Source organism: Castor canadensis, chromosome 8, assembly GCF_047511655.1.
Source record: "Castor canadensis chromosome 8, mCasCan1.hap1v2, whole genome shotgun sequence".
Lineage (NCBI taxonomy): Eukaryota > Metazoa > Chordata > Mammalia > Rodentia > Castoridae > Castor > Castor canadensis.
The window spans coordinates 89372804-89389614 of record NC_133393.1 but is presented as its reverse complement, the minus strand read 5'-3'; the positions used below and the strand labels follow the sequence as shown (position 1 = coordinate 89389614).

The 16811-nt window shown below is 49.9% G+C and overlaps 1 protein-coding gene across 1 annotated transcript; it reads left to right on the top strand.

The window, feature by feature from the left end:
* The first annotated feature begins 4922 nt into the window (after positions 1 to 4922).
* On the top strand, positions 4923 to 16811 carry Krt79 (keratin 79). Its single transcript, XM_020160236.2, has 9 exons — positions 4923 to 5467; positions 7625 to 7845; positions 8910 to 8970; positions 9078 to 9173; positions 14039 to 14203; positions 14415 to 14540; positions 15173 to 15393; positions 15915 to 15949; positions 16190 to 16811. The coding sequence occupies exons 1-9, from the start codon at positions 4991 to 4993 to the stop codon at positions 16393 to 16395; spliced, it is 1608 nt and encodes a 535-aa protein (XP_020015825.1). The 5' UTR covers positions 4923 to 4990; the 3' UTR covers positions 16396 to 16811.

Genomic DNA, 16811 nt, shown 5'->3' with positions numbered 1-16811 from the left:
GCCTTGACCCTTGCACTTCTGGACAGGAATGCCACAGTAGGTTCACAATTTATCACAGATACTAAACAATAGCCTTGGATATGGGCTTAAAGGACATTTACAGGAGAGATCAAAGGGCAGCCATGAAGGTTCCCTGTGGTAAGTTGCAGCTTTTCTGCAGCTCTTTCCAGCTGTTCAGCTCTGCCCCCAGCTTGCACACCTCACCCAGAAAAACAAAAGCTGTGAGCATTCTGGTCTGTTCCCCTGGGAAGGCAATTTGGGGATGGCTATGGTGTCTAAGTGTGTCCTGTGGTCTTTCAGGCCCTCTGGTGTGCCCCTTGAATGTGCTGCATATTTTATATCTTCACTCATCTTTTTATCAGCTCTCTTAGATTGTTCCCTCATTGCCTGCCTGCTATGACAATTTTTACCCATGACTGGGGATGGCCCCCTTCATCCTTGCTCCTCCTCCCTCCCAAGTCTGCACCAAAAATTTCTCATCCTGGAAACCTTCCCTAATTTCAATGTTTGAACCTGCTGGACCCTTCCTGTCCCCCACACATTGTGGCTATTCCTGTTGCTATCCTAGGCTCTGTGCCTTGGGCTGGTGGAGTGGCTCAAGTGGTAGGGTGCCTGCCTAGACTCTGTGCCTGTCTAGTTCTGGTCAGAACTCAGCTTCCTTGTTACCCTGGGACCTATAGGTGGGTGTTTCTCCTGCACCCAGGAAGAAGATCCCTGCTCAGCTTATGCCTGGGGGCCTTCATGGGGGCTTGGGACTGAAACTGTGACCCTACCTTCTCTCTTGGCTCCCATCCTATCGCTGGGCCTGTCTGAACACAAGGCTGGAAATGTTTCCTTACCTCTTTTGCAGGAAGCACTGCTGGAAGCCAGGAATGTGAGAGTCAGGACTGGGGCTAGGAGGGGCTGGGAGGATTGCCTTTTCCACCCACTTTGTGTACCAAAGGGTTTCTGCCATTGCTCCTTCCCCTTCTCCTTTTCTGGATGCAGATGGGGGCCGGGCTCCACTCCCAGCTCCATCATCTGGACTGAAGGAGGTCACACCATTCTTCTGCTCCATTACGGGAAAGGCAGCCTTTTCTCAGATCAACTTACGCAAGCAGAAGGCTTTTCAATCTTGTGCAAAGGAGACACGAATGGGTGAGAATCTGACCCTGTAGCTGGCACTCTTGGACTTGAACCAGTGCTGCCATATTCTAATGGTTTTGACCAGGTGACTTAGCCTCCCCACGGGCCAATTTTTTAATCTGTAAGAAGAGATGGACAACAGCACCTGTCTCACCGGGTTGGGAGGAAATTGTGCCACCCAGTATCCCACAGGGAAATTCATCCAACATAACGCTATTCAATTTTGTTCTAAAAAAAGGATTCTTTCCATTTCTCCCCTAGAGAACAATCTTTCTTCAGTGATTAAGGACACAACTTCTTACATGTGGTTTGGTGGGGGGAGACTCCTATAGGTCTAAATTCACTGGGGGTGTTTGGTCCTTCTGAGATATGGAGTCCTGAGCTCCCTGCTGTGGACAGAACAACTCAGGCAGCAATGCGGTTTTGCACACAGCTCTGGAAACACCTATCCTTCAGTGGGAAATGTCCCTGATGGCTGTGGCCCCTACTATGTTTCAAATGATGGACTCCTTAATGGCTTTGTCATCCTGGAAGTGAGGATCTGAGCTGAATTAATTTTTATGAAAGAATTACTTACAGAGGTGTAAGTCACAAAGGACAAAGAGACCACAAACTAGCCACAGCGGGAAGCTGGGAATCAGCCACCACCCCTAGGGCTAGGATGGTCAACTGTTCCATTTTTGTCCAGGACTGAGGAGAATTTCAATGTTAAATCTGGGACAGTCCTGGGAAAACCAGGATTAGATGACCACTCTACGTGGAGCTGAGGAGACAGGAGAAGTGGTCTGAGAAGAGTAGATGCTGGAACTGTGGAGGAGGGAACCCTGGAGGAAGCTGAAATCCTGGAGGTGAGAGGGCTGGGAAGAACCATGGACCTCTCTCCCCACTGATCTCCTGCTTTGGTCAACCCGATGGGAAGCAGAGAGCCAAGCAGCATCCCTCAGGGAGACAGGCGGGTGGAGAATAGCTTTGTGGTGGGAAGGAGGTGAGCAGAGCAGAACCAGTTTGGAGAAAAACAAAACAAAACAAAACAAAAACCATGTCATTGAACATAGAGTGCTTGGGCCACTCCGGGTCATATAGTAAGTGCTCAATAAATGATGACTGCAATAAGAATTATTACTAGGTTAGAAAGTCCTGCTTCCCTTTGGGAGCTCATTACCCTCATATCTTCCATGTTGCTCAGCACCCATTATCAGCCATTTTGCCTTATCCCTCCTGTGACAGCAGCAATGTTCAATCCCTTCTGCTCTTATGTACTGGTGGGTGGGAGGGACTGTAGACAGGTGAAAGTCTCTGGAGCTGGACCCCTCAGTAACAATGGTAACCAGCAGCAGCAGGTGACAACTCTTCCTCTCTGGGGTACAGAATGAGAGGAAGCCTCTCCTCCTTGGACTTGTCACATAGTGTCTGTGAGAGGCCACTGATTGGAACTAGACTTGTGCACTTAGCATCAATGGACCAAACCAATATGGGGTTAGTTACAGTGACTGAGCTCTAGTTATTACAGGAGATTCTCTAACCAATTGATCAATTAAGTTGTCTCCACACTGTACTTCTGTTTCCCATAGATGCTGTCAGATCGTGTTATGGATTGGAGGCCTCTGAATCTGTTGCCCAACTCATGAATCTTCCTTCCTTCCTTCCTTCGTTTCCTTTGTTCTGTTCCATTTAAAATTGTTCAAATAAAATTAAAAAACAGTCTTGAGTTTTTCCCTTCTAAGAGGTTGCAAAAGGAAGTCTGGGTTTGGATGTCTGGAATTAGGATGGGGAAGAAGGGTGCTGAAGGAGGCAGAGACCTCACATGGCCTGTCTGGAATGGATGGGTGAGTAGCTTGCCAGGTGGGAGGGGGGCTGTCTCCAAGAGCAACTTCATGCTCCAAGAGAGTGGGTCTGGGCCACCTGCGCACCAGTCCCAGCTCCCAGTGTGAAGCTGGCAGACAGTACATGCTGGGTGAATGTGTGAATGAGTTGCGTGAGTGGGTGCCAGTCTCTAGGGTGGGGTATGTTCATGTTTATGGCCCGTCTCCCACTCCCACCACCCAACGGCATCATGAATCACAAGGCTGACATCACTCCCTTGCGTGGGGGCCACAGCCGCATCCTGGAGACTAGGTCCCACTCCAGACCGTCTCCCCTCCCACGCCACCCAGGGAGAGATAAGGGAGGCTGAGAAAGTGATTGCAGCCTGGGGAAAGGAGACAAAGGTTGGAGGGAAATGACAACTCAATCTAGGGCATCATTTTTCCAAAGACTTATAAGGAGGACTGTGGTTAGAGGCAGAAGAGACAAGGCTTAGAGTGGTTGAGAATAGCCCAAGAATATACACAGCTCGGTAGGGATTTGTCTCTCAGCCCGATTCTGCCAAATGCTGGGTTATCTAAACCCCAAGTAGGTAGGACAGACTCTTGGGCATAAGGGACCAATTCTAGGAGTGCTCCTCTCCCCAGCCCTCGTGGGAGTCAGGTTTAATGACTTCAAGGAATTGGGAGCCACTCGAAGCCACCCAGTGGCTTTAGGAAAAGATCCTTCAGCCTCCTTGGGGCCTGGAGTGGCCTCCTCAATACCTGTCCTCCCTGGGCTGATGGAGGGCGCTTCCATTGGGATGAGAGCAAGTGATGTACCTGCTTCTTCCTTCTGCCAGTCTTTGTCCTTTCTGGGCCTTTTTCTTGCAGATAGCTGAAAGGGTTGAGAAGGGCCCATCTCTAGGTCAATCTACAATCATCCCGTGATCTTACATTTGAAGTCCCTCTGTGTTTGCTTGGGCTGTGTTTGGTCCCAGCAGCCTGAGGTGGGTAGGGAGTGGGGGAGTATATGAAGTGACTTTAGGAGTACCCTGGCCCCTCCTAAATCAAACTTTTGGGTTCTTGGTGGACAGAAGAAGAGGGGAATGACAAGGCTGTAGCATGGGCCTTTTGGGGCTTTCACTGAACACATACTTCTGAGACCTGTCCATATCTCCAGCCAGGATGGGGGGTCCTCTACATACCTCTGATCTCCCTCCAAACTGGCTGGCTTCTTCTGTGGTGGTGGTGGAGGCTCCACCCTAGGGAAGAAGGTCAGGGGTCTCAGGTGGTAGTCGAAGCCCCCTGCTACCCTTCTATCCCAGGAGAGGAAGAATGGTGTGACCCAAACACAGTTCTCTGCCTCAGGAGTCCAAGCTTTTCTACCCCTCATCACCTGCCCACAACTGGGTAGAGGTTCTGTTCTTGAATCCATTTTGTCCTGCACAGGGTCTCCACCCAGAAGACATATGCCAGTATATGACGAAAGGATAGACTGCTCTGCCCCTGCTCTGTCACCTGTGCCCCCCACCATGGACCTGCCAAGAGACAAGGAGGCCATGGGCCAGGAGGGTGGAACTGGAGCAGGCCTGGGCACCGGAGCAGCCCATTGCCCAATGCGCCTTCCCTTGCCACCTGCGCAGCCTTAAGGCCCTGAGGCCTTGGCTTACCACAGGGCCCTGGGACAAACCCCACAGAACAGAGCCCCATTGACGGCAGCTACCAGGGCTGGGTGGGAGGAGACCAAGTCAGCCACTGGGTGGTGGGGGCAGTTGTGGGAGCCTGCAAATGAGGAGAGACTGAGCGGGGAGAAGGTGGCTTTCCCACCCCAAACAGTCTCAGTTCAGCCCCATCTCTGGAGCACAGGTGATGGCTGGGAGGGGCCCCTCCCACCTCCTGAGGGAGAGGGGGCTCCCTCCAGGCCCACAGGGCCCCTCCCTCTCTTCCTGGGGGATGGGGCAGGGGTGTGTGGGGAGCCCAGAGGCCAGCCCAGCTGGGAAAAGATAAAAAGGCCATCTCTGGCCTGGCAGCTCATTGTGTTCCCTCTAGCTCTCAGCCTGCTTGTGGCTTCTCTGACAGCCATGAGGTCCTCTATGTCTCGACAGACCTATTCTACCAAAGGAGGCTTCAGCTCCAACTCTGCCAGTGGAGGAGGTGGTCACCGGACCCACACCAGCTTCAGCTCGGTGACAATGTCCCGAAATGGTGGCAGTGGTGGTGGGGCCCGCTGTGGCCCCAGAACAGGTGGCTTTGGCAGCCGGAGCCTCTATAACTTGGGGGACACTAGGAATACCTCGGTCAGTGTGGCCCGTGGCACCTCCTCCGGCCGGGCTTTTGGGGGCTTTGGCCTTGGCAGTGGGGCTTACATGGGTCTGGGGGCTGGCAGGCAGACATTTGGGCCTGCCTGTCCTCCTGGTGGGATCCAGGAGGTTACCATCAACCAGAGCCTGCTGACTCCCCTCAACGTGGAGATAGACCCGGAGATCCAGAGGGTGCGCACCCAGGAGCGCGAGCAGATCAAGACTCTCAACAACAAGTTCGCCTCCTTCATTGACAAGGTGGGCCGAGCAGAAGTGGGGCCTTAGAGTGGAAGCAGGGCCTCAAAGGGAGGGTGGGCAGGGCAGACCTTCTTCCAGCTCACATGGCCTGGGGCAGGCTGGGTGGAATGACTTTGATTTCTGCTGTCCTGAGCTGGAGGGCTGAGAAACAATGGCTGGGGACTGTTTCTGGGCTTTCACGTGGGTGTGTGATAAATCCCTGGTCTACTCAGGAGTCTGGGTGGCTCCACTCTGCCTTGGGTTGGAGCCTGTCCTAGGCTGTCATTCCTATGATTACCCAGCAGCCTTTTCTCAACTTAGAACTTGGATTGTTTTTGGTGCTCTTCTTAGGGAGGTGGCCCTTCCTTCCCTTTGACATTTTGTAGCTGAGGAAACTATGGCTCAGAAGTCCAAGGCTGAAGTATTGGAACCCTGTCTATACCTTAAGCCAGGTCTTTCAGGTTGGGAGGGGTCCTAAGGGCAGAAGTGACTGGAACTTTGGAACACAGGTGGAGGGGCCCGGGGGAAGTCTCCCATGGCCTCTCTTTTCTTGCTCCCTGCTTTGTTCAAGCCAAGAATTTAGTCTGGCAGAGGAGGGTGATCACCAGGTCATTACAGAGTTTGAGCTATTGGAGATTGAGAATGTCTTGGACTCTTCCTTTGCCTCCAGAGCGACTAGGGTGACTCTTGTATACTGCTCTCTAGCATCTTTTTGGATTCATTCTGCTAGCATTGTCAACTTGGCCTTTGGTCAAGGCAAGATTGGGGTTATGATGGGGAAGATCTGGTGGACAACTGTAACTGTATCTTGGTTCTGAGGTTTGCACTTTTACAGACATTCCCATCTCTTTTCTCATGTGGTACCCACAGTGATTCCATGAGGAGTCAGAGTAGGTGATATTATTCCCACTTTTGAGATGAGAAAACTGAGGTCTAGAGAGCCCCTGTTATTTGCCCAGGATCACATAGGTACTTGAATGTAGAGGTGGATCTAAGAACTAGGTTCCTGGGCTCCATGACCCTTGGCACTGAGAGTGCACCTGCTGCACGGAGCTCCTCTATCAGGTCACTGTGGAGCTGGAGTGCTGTGGGGGTGGGACCTGGAGGGACTGGATGGCAGAGGGTGAAGCAAGCTTCCCTGCTCACTTACTACCCTTTTCCCTAGTGACTCTTGGCTCTTTTGAGGGACTGTTCCACAGGTCGAATGTACAAACACTTTTCTTAGGCTCAGAGAATCACAGCCTGGGAACTGGGGTCAGTGAGATTGGTGTCTCAGAATCCTGGGGCTTGCCAACCCCTCTCTGTGCACCTCCTTCTGAATCTATAGGGGTGAGGCTTGGGCATCAGTTTTAACAAAAATCTTTTTTTTTTCTTTTTGCAGAAAAGTTGTAAGAATAGTACAACAGACTCTTTCAGATTCAGTAATTTTAAACATTTTGTCACATTTGTTTCTCTCTCTCTATCATCAATTTTTTTTTGAGTTAGGGTCTCATTTTATAGCCCAGGCTAGCCTTGTTCCTCTTGCCTCAGCTTCCTGAGTACTGGGATTGCAGATGTGTATCACCACTCCCAGCTATCATTGATTTATTTATTTTTTTTCTTTGCTGGACTGGAGTTTGAACTCAGGGCTTTGTACCTGCAAAGCTGGTGCTCTAGTGTTTGAGCCACACCTCCAGTTCATTTTGCTCCAGTCATTTTGGAGATGGGGTCTCATCAAATATTTCCCAGGCTGGCCTTGAACCATGACTCTCCTGTTCTCAACCTCTTAAGAGGCTAGGATTATAGCATGAGCACTGGCGCCTGGCTCATTGACATGTTTAACAATTGATTTTGCTGCAGAGCTAGGGTTCAGAAGCATTGACCTAGTCCAGTTTACTCAAGACAAATGGTAATGCAAGATCCAGAGCAAAATGATTTGACTCAGGTCACAAGCTAGTGAAGTGGTGATGTGTGAGCTAGGGCTCTCGTGTTTATTACATCTTTTGAGTCCTTCTATCAGAGTGGACTATCATTTGACAGGTTGCTCCCCTCAGGGACCCTCTCCAACTCCAGTGAGGTACAGGCACTGCTGCACTGCCCCTGTGATGCTGAACTGGGATGTGTGGTGACACTAGCCCCTGGCCTTGGCCCCTCTGTGCCAGGAATGACATGTACTCACTCATTCTTTTTCTGGCTCAGGTACGGTTCCTGGAGCAGCAGAACAAGGTACTGGAGACCAAGTGGGCACTGCTGCAGGAGCAGGGCCAGAATGTGGGGGCCACCAGAAACAACCTGGAGCCCATCTTTGAGATGTACCTGAGCAATCTGAGGAGGCAGCTGGACAACATGCAGAGCGAGCGGGGGAGGCTGGACTTGGAGCTAAGGAGTGTGCAAGACGTCCTTGAGGAAACCAGGAAAAAGTGAGGGGACTGCACAGGCTGGCTGTGGGGGGAGAAGAGGAGAGTGGGAAAGTGCCCTAGGGAGAGCTGCCCATTCCCAGGGTTCCGAGTCCCTACCGAGGGATGCATAATCAGAGAAGGTCCCGCTGGTGCTCAGCTACAGGGCCTGCCACAGCCTTGAGAATTGGTGCACTTGTTTGTGTATTGTTTGTAACTTGAAATAATTCTTCTTTTCTTTTATAAGGCAGGAAAAATAGTATACTAAACCCTCTGTTCTCATCACCCACTTCAATAATTATTGGCTCAGCCAGTCTCATTTCATCCCTGCTCTACCTCCCTTCCCCTCCTCCCTTACCGTCTTGAAGCAAATGCCATGTCATGTCATTCACCAATATTTTGCTATTTATAGAGTAAATTTATATAGTTCTCATCGCCTGACTTGACTTACTAAAATATAAGCACAATGCTATAATCTTACCTAAAACTTTCAAAACAGTAATTCCTCAGTATCATCAAATATCCATCTGGTTTAGAATTTCCGAATGTCATAAATTAAAAAAAAATATAGTTCGTTTGAATCAAGCTCCCAATAAGGTACCCACATTGTGAATGATGGATATGTATACTTACAACTTTAAAGCACAGCTTTTAAAGTAACTTTTTCCATAACTTGACACTGGCAATTGCTAAACTTTAAAGTGTCAGCAGAAGTGGATGGGGAGGAGTTGGTTGTTTTAAACAACATTGTGTTGTTGAAAGTGAGTGCAGAGGTTACACTTTTGGCACACCTTCACATGCTTCTGTTGAGCCTCTTAAGGGCTGTGATCCAAAAAGATGCCTGCTCTAGATTGCTATTATTATTGCACAAATTCTGTGCCCCTTATCTCATAAGAGGAAAGGAGGTGAGGAGAGAGAATATTTAAGTGAAGGTATTACCCTAAATTTCTTCCCTGGCTACATTAAAAAACTGCTCCTCAGAGGTGTTCTTGGGCAATGGACGAGGGGACCCATCAGGGCTTCCTGCAGGTCCAATGCCTAAAAGGCAGCTCTGGGCTGAGGCAGTCTGAGCCTTCCCTCTGTAACAGGTATGAGGAGGAAATCAACAGGCGCACTGCTGAGGAGAATGAGTTTGTGATGCTCAAGAAGGTGAGTGGGTGGCCGGAGTGGGGTGGAGGTCCTCTGACTGCTGGGCTGATCTGCGGAGGTGAGACTCTTGGAGGCTGAGCCTCTGTCTTGTTCTCTCCCTTGCCCAGGATGTAGATGCTGCATACTCGGATCGAATGAATTTGAACGGCCAAGTGGATCACTTGAGCCAGGAGACTGACTTCCTGCGGAGTCTCTATGAAATGGTGAGGGGGCCAATGGACAGGAATACTTATGCACTCATTTACATGCAGCACTGGGGATTCCCCATGGAGGTCTGATCTGAATTCACCAGTGCAACCTAATTGGTAAAAGATGGGGCCTTGACCCTTTAATTGATACTGCCTCCCATGTATTAAGTACATTTGATGAGCCAGACTCCAGGCCAAGCTTCTTATATAATCCTCTCATCAACTATAAAATCATTGTCTTTGTTTTATAGTCAAGGGCACTGAGGCTCAGAGTAACTTGCCCATGGTCACAGACTACTGTCAGAATTCAAACTTGATTCTTCGATTCTAGAATTAGACTCTTGCCACTTTACTGTACTATCCTTTCCTTTGAGTTTGTAATGGAGCAAGGGATGGAGCAGGAGGTGAGTGGGAGAGTAGTGGATAGACCAAAGATTCCAGGAGGGGTCCAGTACATGGAGGGGGGGGGCTTGGGGAGAGAGGGTTGAATTTAACATGAATTTGCTAGACAATCAGAGACTCCTTGGATCATCAGGGATCTCAGAGCTAACCTTCCATCCAGTATAAACATCCTTTCTGTGATATCCCAGACAGATGGTCAGAAAGCCTGTCCTTCAGTGCTTTTTGTGAGGGCAGTCATTGCTGTTGTTAACACCTCCATTAAAAGCTTCCTTGACTCTTACTCCCATTTCTGCCCTTAGGGGGCCCTGGCTCTGCCCTATGGGCTGCGTGTATCCAGTTGTTTTCCATGTGACATATGTCTTTCATATGACAGCTCCTTAGAGGGCAGGTTGGTTAGGGAACAGAATCCTGGACATATGAGGAAATTACAAAACAGTGTTCTTAGTGAAGTATTTGGAAAATAGCGGGGCCAGGAGAGAGAACAGACGTCTACTCATGCAGCCTCATGTTGTCCTGGCTTGTGGGTTATTTTTAGAAGCCATCTCATCACTGTGGCTGCTTAGACAACCTCTGGATTTATTTACATGACGCTTTCAAGGGAGACATGCATCCACTTTCCTCCAACTTCCTACATTTCGGTAGTTGAGTTTTTTTGTGTATGTGGTGCTGGAGATCAAACCCAAGGCCTTGTACATGCTAGGCAAGTGCTGTACCACTGAGTTTCTTTCTAGCCCTTGGTTTATTTTTTTTTTAATTTTTATTTTTTTATTATTCATATGTGCATACAATGCTTGGGTCATTTCTCTCCCCTGCCCCCACCCCCTCCCTTACCACCCACTCCGCCCCCTCCCTCTCCCCCTCACCCCCTCAATACCCAGCCGAAACTATTTTGCCCTTATGTCTAATTTTGATGAAGAGAGAGAATAAGCAATAATAGGAAGGAACAAGGGTTTTTGCTAGTTGAGATAAGGATAGCTATGCAGGGAGTTGACTCACATTGATTTCCTGTGCGTGTGTGTTACCTTCTAGGTTAATTCTTTTTGATCTCACCTTTTCTCTAGTTCCTGGTCCCTTTCTCCTATTGGCCTCAGTTGCTTTCAAGGTATCTGCTTTAGTTTCTCTACATTGAGTAGGCCTTGGTTTTTTTGAGACAGGATCTTGCTATGTAGCCCAGGCTGGCCTTGAACTCTCAAAGCTCCTGCCTCTGCCTCCTGAGTGCTGGGATTACAGGCATGGCCACCACTCCTGGCTGTAGTTGAGTTTTGAAACAATGCAAGAGTTAATCATTCTCTTTCTTTCCTGTGAAACGTTATTGTGGTTTCACCCCATCATTGAATGCCATGTGGTACTTTGAAACTCGATTCTCTATCTGATGTGCTGGTGATGCCCTGCTTTGGGTTACCTGCAGACCTGGTAGATTTTCTGTTTAGTTCTTTAACACTTCAGTATAAATCCTTGATATATATGTTAAGACTGTCAAGGCCAAGAACAGAGTACTAAGAGTCTTCATAGATAACTTTCTACTCCATTAATCAAGAATACTTTAAAATCCACTTAAGCATACCATCGTCTGGGCCATGTTTTTCTGTCTTATTTTCAAGAATTTGGTGGAAGGCATGGTCAAACAACGTCTGTGACAAGTCTTTAGCATTTCGGTAATATAATCAAGAGAAAGAAAAGCCATTGGGTTTGACTTTTCCTTAGGGAGCTCTTATTGGCTTTGTATCCTCCCTTCCCCACCCTTCCCCCCGCCATTTTCTAATCTCTTCTAAAGGTACATAGGAGGTTGACACCAGCTTAATTTGGACAATCCTAAATCTTTTCCCTTTGAAAATCAGGACATTTGCTGTGTTGTGGTACTGGAACCTTTCCCATGCTCCCTATTTCTTGGGGATCACTGAAGGTTCATCCCCTTGGTTATTCCTATGGTCTCCTAAGATTTGCTCCTTTGGGCTGGACCCCTGAGGTCTCCAACTAGGCCAAGGTCTCTCATATTCTTTGTGTCTGTCTTGGGTTTCTATGTCCTCTGAAACATTTTTTTTCTGTCTTTTCTGGTTTGATGACCATAATAGAAGTGAGGCAAGTGAGCAAGCAGTTGATTGCTGGTTTTTCCTTGGTCTCCTGCAGGAATTATTCCAGTGGGATCTCCCATGTTCTTCTTGCCTAGAGCTTGTTTCATAGCCCTTCACTGGCCTTTGCCTTTCCCTGACTCTTCCCATCTCCTGCAGCATCTTCATGGGGTCTGTGAGGTGGAGCTTGCCGGGAAGGATTCTGGGTCATCATACTGAGGTTTTAGGCACTTTCTCAGTAAGACACTGGGGTCACTGATGGCCCTTCATGAGTTCCTGTCCTTTCTTAAGTTCTATGCTCTCCCTCTCTGAATGTTTTGGGATTGGCTTTCCTACTATCCAAAGCACATGGCTGGCTTACCCAGCATCCCTTTCATTTGTCATGCCTTGTTCATTGAACAAGTATTTAGAGTTCCTTCCACATGACAACAAAGACAAAGTTCCTGCTCTTGGGGCCCAGTTATTAGATGAGGGGAGCCATGTTGGGGACAAGCTCTAAAGATGCTGAGGCACACAAGGGAAGCTGTGGCTGGCCTTTCCTGGGAAGGCTGGAGGACCTCTTGGAGGAGAAAACATCTGCATTGGATTGTAAGGAAAGGCTGGCTTCTGAGGCAGGAACAGGAAGGGCTACCTTCAGGGACACCTGGCTGGGCAAGGCCACATGCATCAGGAACACAGTCTCTGGGGACTAGCAGTGCTTGGTAGGCTGGGTATAATGTAGGTGGGGACAATTAGGTGAAGACGTGGAAATGGAAGGCAAACTACGAACTAAGCTGGGGTATTTCCTACCAAAGTGCCTCATCTCCTTAAGGAGCAAGGGAAGGACAGAGTAGTGGTTCTTTTGCTGCCTCAGGAGCTTTGTCTGCTATCATGAACAACATGGCATTCAGGAAGCAATTTTGTGGTCTAGTTTTGGTCATGCCATATCTAAAGGAAATCCCAAGGGTGAACCATCCCTTGCTGGGTGCCTCATGGGGAAGGAGAGCCTTCTTCTGGCAAGGGGGGAGATTTGGGACCCAGCCTCCCCTCCAGTGACCCTACTTTTGACTCTGGCTTCTTTTACCTGGATGATTCCACGGTTGCCTCCTTGGGACCCCTGGTGTCTAAGGAGACATAAGCCCTCCTAACTTTATAGGGTCTTCCTGTTCCCTTTACTAGTTCTGTTCCATGGGAATCCTGACCTTTCTCTCCCTTCTTCTAGCAAGACACCACCTCACCCGCTGTCAGTGTTGTCCAGTAGCCAGCATCTTAAAAATCCCAGGTTGATTTTCCTTAGGTCCATGCTCTGAAGAGAGACTAAGCTGGTGAAAGGGAAGGTGGATGCTTTGAGAAGATGCTGGTCATTTGTCTAGGAGGACAGGAGGCACATAGGGTTGGGAGAAGTGATGTCACCTGTAACAAAGAGGCCCGTGGGTCCTTTATTGACCTTCAGAAAAGTCTGGGCAAATAAGTGCTTGTCATTGAGTCCCCAGCTTGGACAATCTATGATCTTTATCCTCACAACAACCCTTTGGAGAAAGTGGTCTCTGGGCCATTTTATACAAGGGAAAAACAAGGTACCATGAGGCTAGCCTTAGCAGTTAACTTTTAGAAGGAAGATTCTCTGCCCATTGAGTCCAAGGAGGACTGAGGAGATCGGTGATTTGCCAGGATTAGAGTATCAGCCCAGGGGGACCACAGGAAGACAGAAGGAGAGCCCACTGGGAGCCAATGTTATGACCCAATGACCAGAACACAGACCCTCAACTCTTGCCACCTTCCCTGACAATCACAGCATCTTCAAACACTTGCATACATTTAAAAGCTGATGGTCCTGGAAACACAAGTAGGTCTGAGAATATCACACAGTTTATAGTGATCACAGAAAATCACTTGGGCCTTGTCACTCTACTGGCTGGTTCCAGTCTCCCCCCCCTTCTCCCCCAACCTTGTACCTGGTACTCTGGGATGTGTCTATCTCTTCAAGCCTCTCTCCTCACTTACCTATGGTTAGGGCTATTGCGAATGGTAGCTAACTGACTGGAGCTGGATGTACTGCTTCTGCATGCAGGTGCCCTCTCCCAGTTTGCACAAAAATGTCCTGCAGGCCAGCTGTGGGCTGCCTGCCTCCCTGGATGATCTGAGGATTAAAGGGCCAGTAAGTGTGCTAGCACAGTGGAGAATATGGCCATCAGGGCCAGAAGGGCCCACTCCCTGTCCTCCTTCTGTCCCTCAGAGGTCTGCAGACCCACAGGGTTAAGTGAAATCTATAAAGATGGGTGCCCATTTCATAGTTGGGAGATGGAACCTCTTCTTTAAGTACAGCTCAGGGAAACCTAGGGTAGCTCTTCTGATGTCACTTTCCATCCCATTCTGCCAGTCTGGGGCCTGGGGCAGGGGTGCTGGTGGCAGCTGCTTTTGTTTCCTCAGGAGCTGAGCCAGGTGCAGACCCATGTGTCTGACACCAATGTGGTCCTCTCTATGGACAACAACCGCTCTCTGGACCTGGACAGCATCATTGCGGAGGTCAGGGCCCAGTATGAGCTGATTGCCCAGAGGAGCCGGGCTGAGGCTGAGTCCTGGTATCAGACCAAGGTGAGCAGAAGGCTGGCTCAGGTGTGTGGGCTCGGATTGGACACAGATCTCCTCCCTGGAGAGAAGCCTGGGTCACTGGGGCCCTCAGAGCCCTGGGGACCAGATGTGCTTAGCCTCCACAAGAGCCTCTGGAGGACAGTGGACTCTGGGCCAATGGTTACTCAGTGGGGTTGGGCTTTCCGACACTTACTCTCCCTTCTTTGGCTTTCAGTATGAGGAGCTGCAGGTGACAGCTGGGAAGCATGGGGAAAACCTGCGGGACACCAAGAATGAGATTGCGGAGCTCACTCGCACCATCCAGAGGCTGCAGGGGGAGGTGGATGCAGCCAAGAAGCAGGTGGGCCTCTACTTGTGGTCAGGCTTGAGTGTTGGCAGGGTTGGAGGGACTTCTCATTGTCATATGGAGAGGCCAGGTCTGTTCTTCTTTGGAGAGATGGGACTACTCAAATGCTGACCCATAAGGTCAACATGTTTCTTTTGGAAAGAAGCTTCCAGGGAAAGGAACTGAGGCCCAGAGAAGGGAAGGGGCTTGTCCAAGGTTGCAAAGCATGTAAAAGGTAAAACAGGTGGGACGATCTATTCCAAGGAAACAGATGCATTCCCATCTTCAGGAAGTGAGAGCAGGAGGCTAAGGGTTCAGGCTTCCAGGCACAGATGCTGACTCCATTTAAGGGATGGCTAAAATGTATGAATTCTTCTCCAGATCAGAATAACACATTTGTCTAATAGTGAAGTTGTATCATTTATCTCTTCTGAAATACTGGGCAGAGCTGCAGCAGGAGGGATTCAGGCTAGACCTCAGTAAGGGCTTCCTCAATGCTGCTACATGATCCTGCTGTCTAATAGCATCTCCTCTCTGCGATGTATAGTTCTCCTTTTGGTTTTTCCCCATGTGATTGGGAGGGGAGATGGAGAGATGAGTGGGATGACCCTGGTAGGTGCTCCCAACACCTGTCATCCCCTGGGCAGTGTCAGCAGCTGCAGGGGGCCATAGAAGAAGCAGAACACCGTGGAGAACTGGCATTCAAAGATGCTAAGAAGAAACTTGGGGATCTGGATACGGCCCTGCATCAGGCCAAGGAGGACCTGGCCCGGCTGCTGCGTGACTATCAGGCCCTTATGAATGTCAAGCTGGCCCTGGATGTGGAGATTGCCACCTACCGCAAGCTGCTGGAGAGCGAGGAGAGCAGGTGGCTGACTCTTTGCCCCTCTGTACTAGGGAGAGCCCTTGTATTCTGTGCTGGTGAGGAAGAGGGGAGTGCATTAGGGAGCCAGGCCCCTAACTCATCTGGGGAGAGTCTCTCTCCCATGCTCGCTGTCTGTGCTGTTCAACTCCTGGATGGCACAACCATCCTTAGTCCTTGGGGTTCTGGTAGCCCAGCAGGTTCCACCACCATTGCAAGCTACGAAAACAAAGTCTATGTCTTTGTCCTTGGAGAAAGCAAGGCAGAGAGGAAGCTGGTGGAGGCATGGATGCTATCTATGGGCTTCATAAGGGTGAGGGGGCAGGAGGACCATGTGCCTTCTGGCAGTCCTGTGCCCTCCACCATACTGGTGGGAGGCCCCAAGTCCTGTCATGGCCACATGCACACTCATGGTGGTATAATTGGACTTTGGCACCCAGGCTGACCAATGAGAAGGTAGAAAGAGGGAGAGGGTTTTCACATGGGCTCAGGGACTGCTGACCCACTCCCGGCCTTTGTTTCCCTAGGATGTCTGGAGAGTGCCCCAGTGCAGTCAGCATCTGTGAGTATTTGCTGCTTACTCTCTGCCCCGCCCCAGAACCCTTCCTGTTCATTTAACCATCTTTGCCCTGAAGTGCATTCGTTCCCGTCCACTGGAACCCTTAGGGACAGGCTCAGCAGTCCCTGTAGAATGAGCTTCCTGTTTCTCTGCCCATTTCCTGTGGCTCTGCTACTTGATTTTGTTCCAATTTCTGTCTGACTTCTGGGCTGCCCTGCCTAACCCAGAGCCTTTGCCTTGCAGCGATGACCGGCAACTCTACCACTGTGTGCGGAGGCAGTGCCGCTGGCTTTGGAGGTGGCATCTCCCTCGGTGGGAGTGGGGGGGCCTACAAGGGAGGATTCAGCACAAACGTGGGCTACAGCACTGCCAAGGGTGGGCCAGTCTCTGGGGGCACCTCCATCCTTCGGAAGACCACCACAGTCAAGACGTCCAGCCAGAGGTACTAGCTGCTGAGCCTTCAAGCTGGGGCCTGCAGCTCAGAAGCAGGAACAGCCCAGGGGACCACAGAGCTAAAGTAGTCATAGCACTATTTGCGTAAGATTTGCATTTGGGGAAGGGCTCAAATCTACCCAGCTTTTCTGCTTGGTTGTGTGATGGGAGGGGAGGAGAGGAGCTGGAGTCATGAATTCTGACCATGGAAATGGGACTGATATCTTGGTCATCTTGGTTTCCCTCACCTGCTCTGTCTGCCTGCTGTGAGTTCAGGGCAGGCTGGGGAGGACGAGGCGGGAGTCGCGAGTGGTCCCCAAAGATCCTCCAACTTCTCCAGTCTCCCACCAGACCCATCCCTTCCTGTATCAATCCACATCCCTGTCTCTGGTCTGTGCCTATGATGTGCCTCAATAAACAGCAATTACATCAA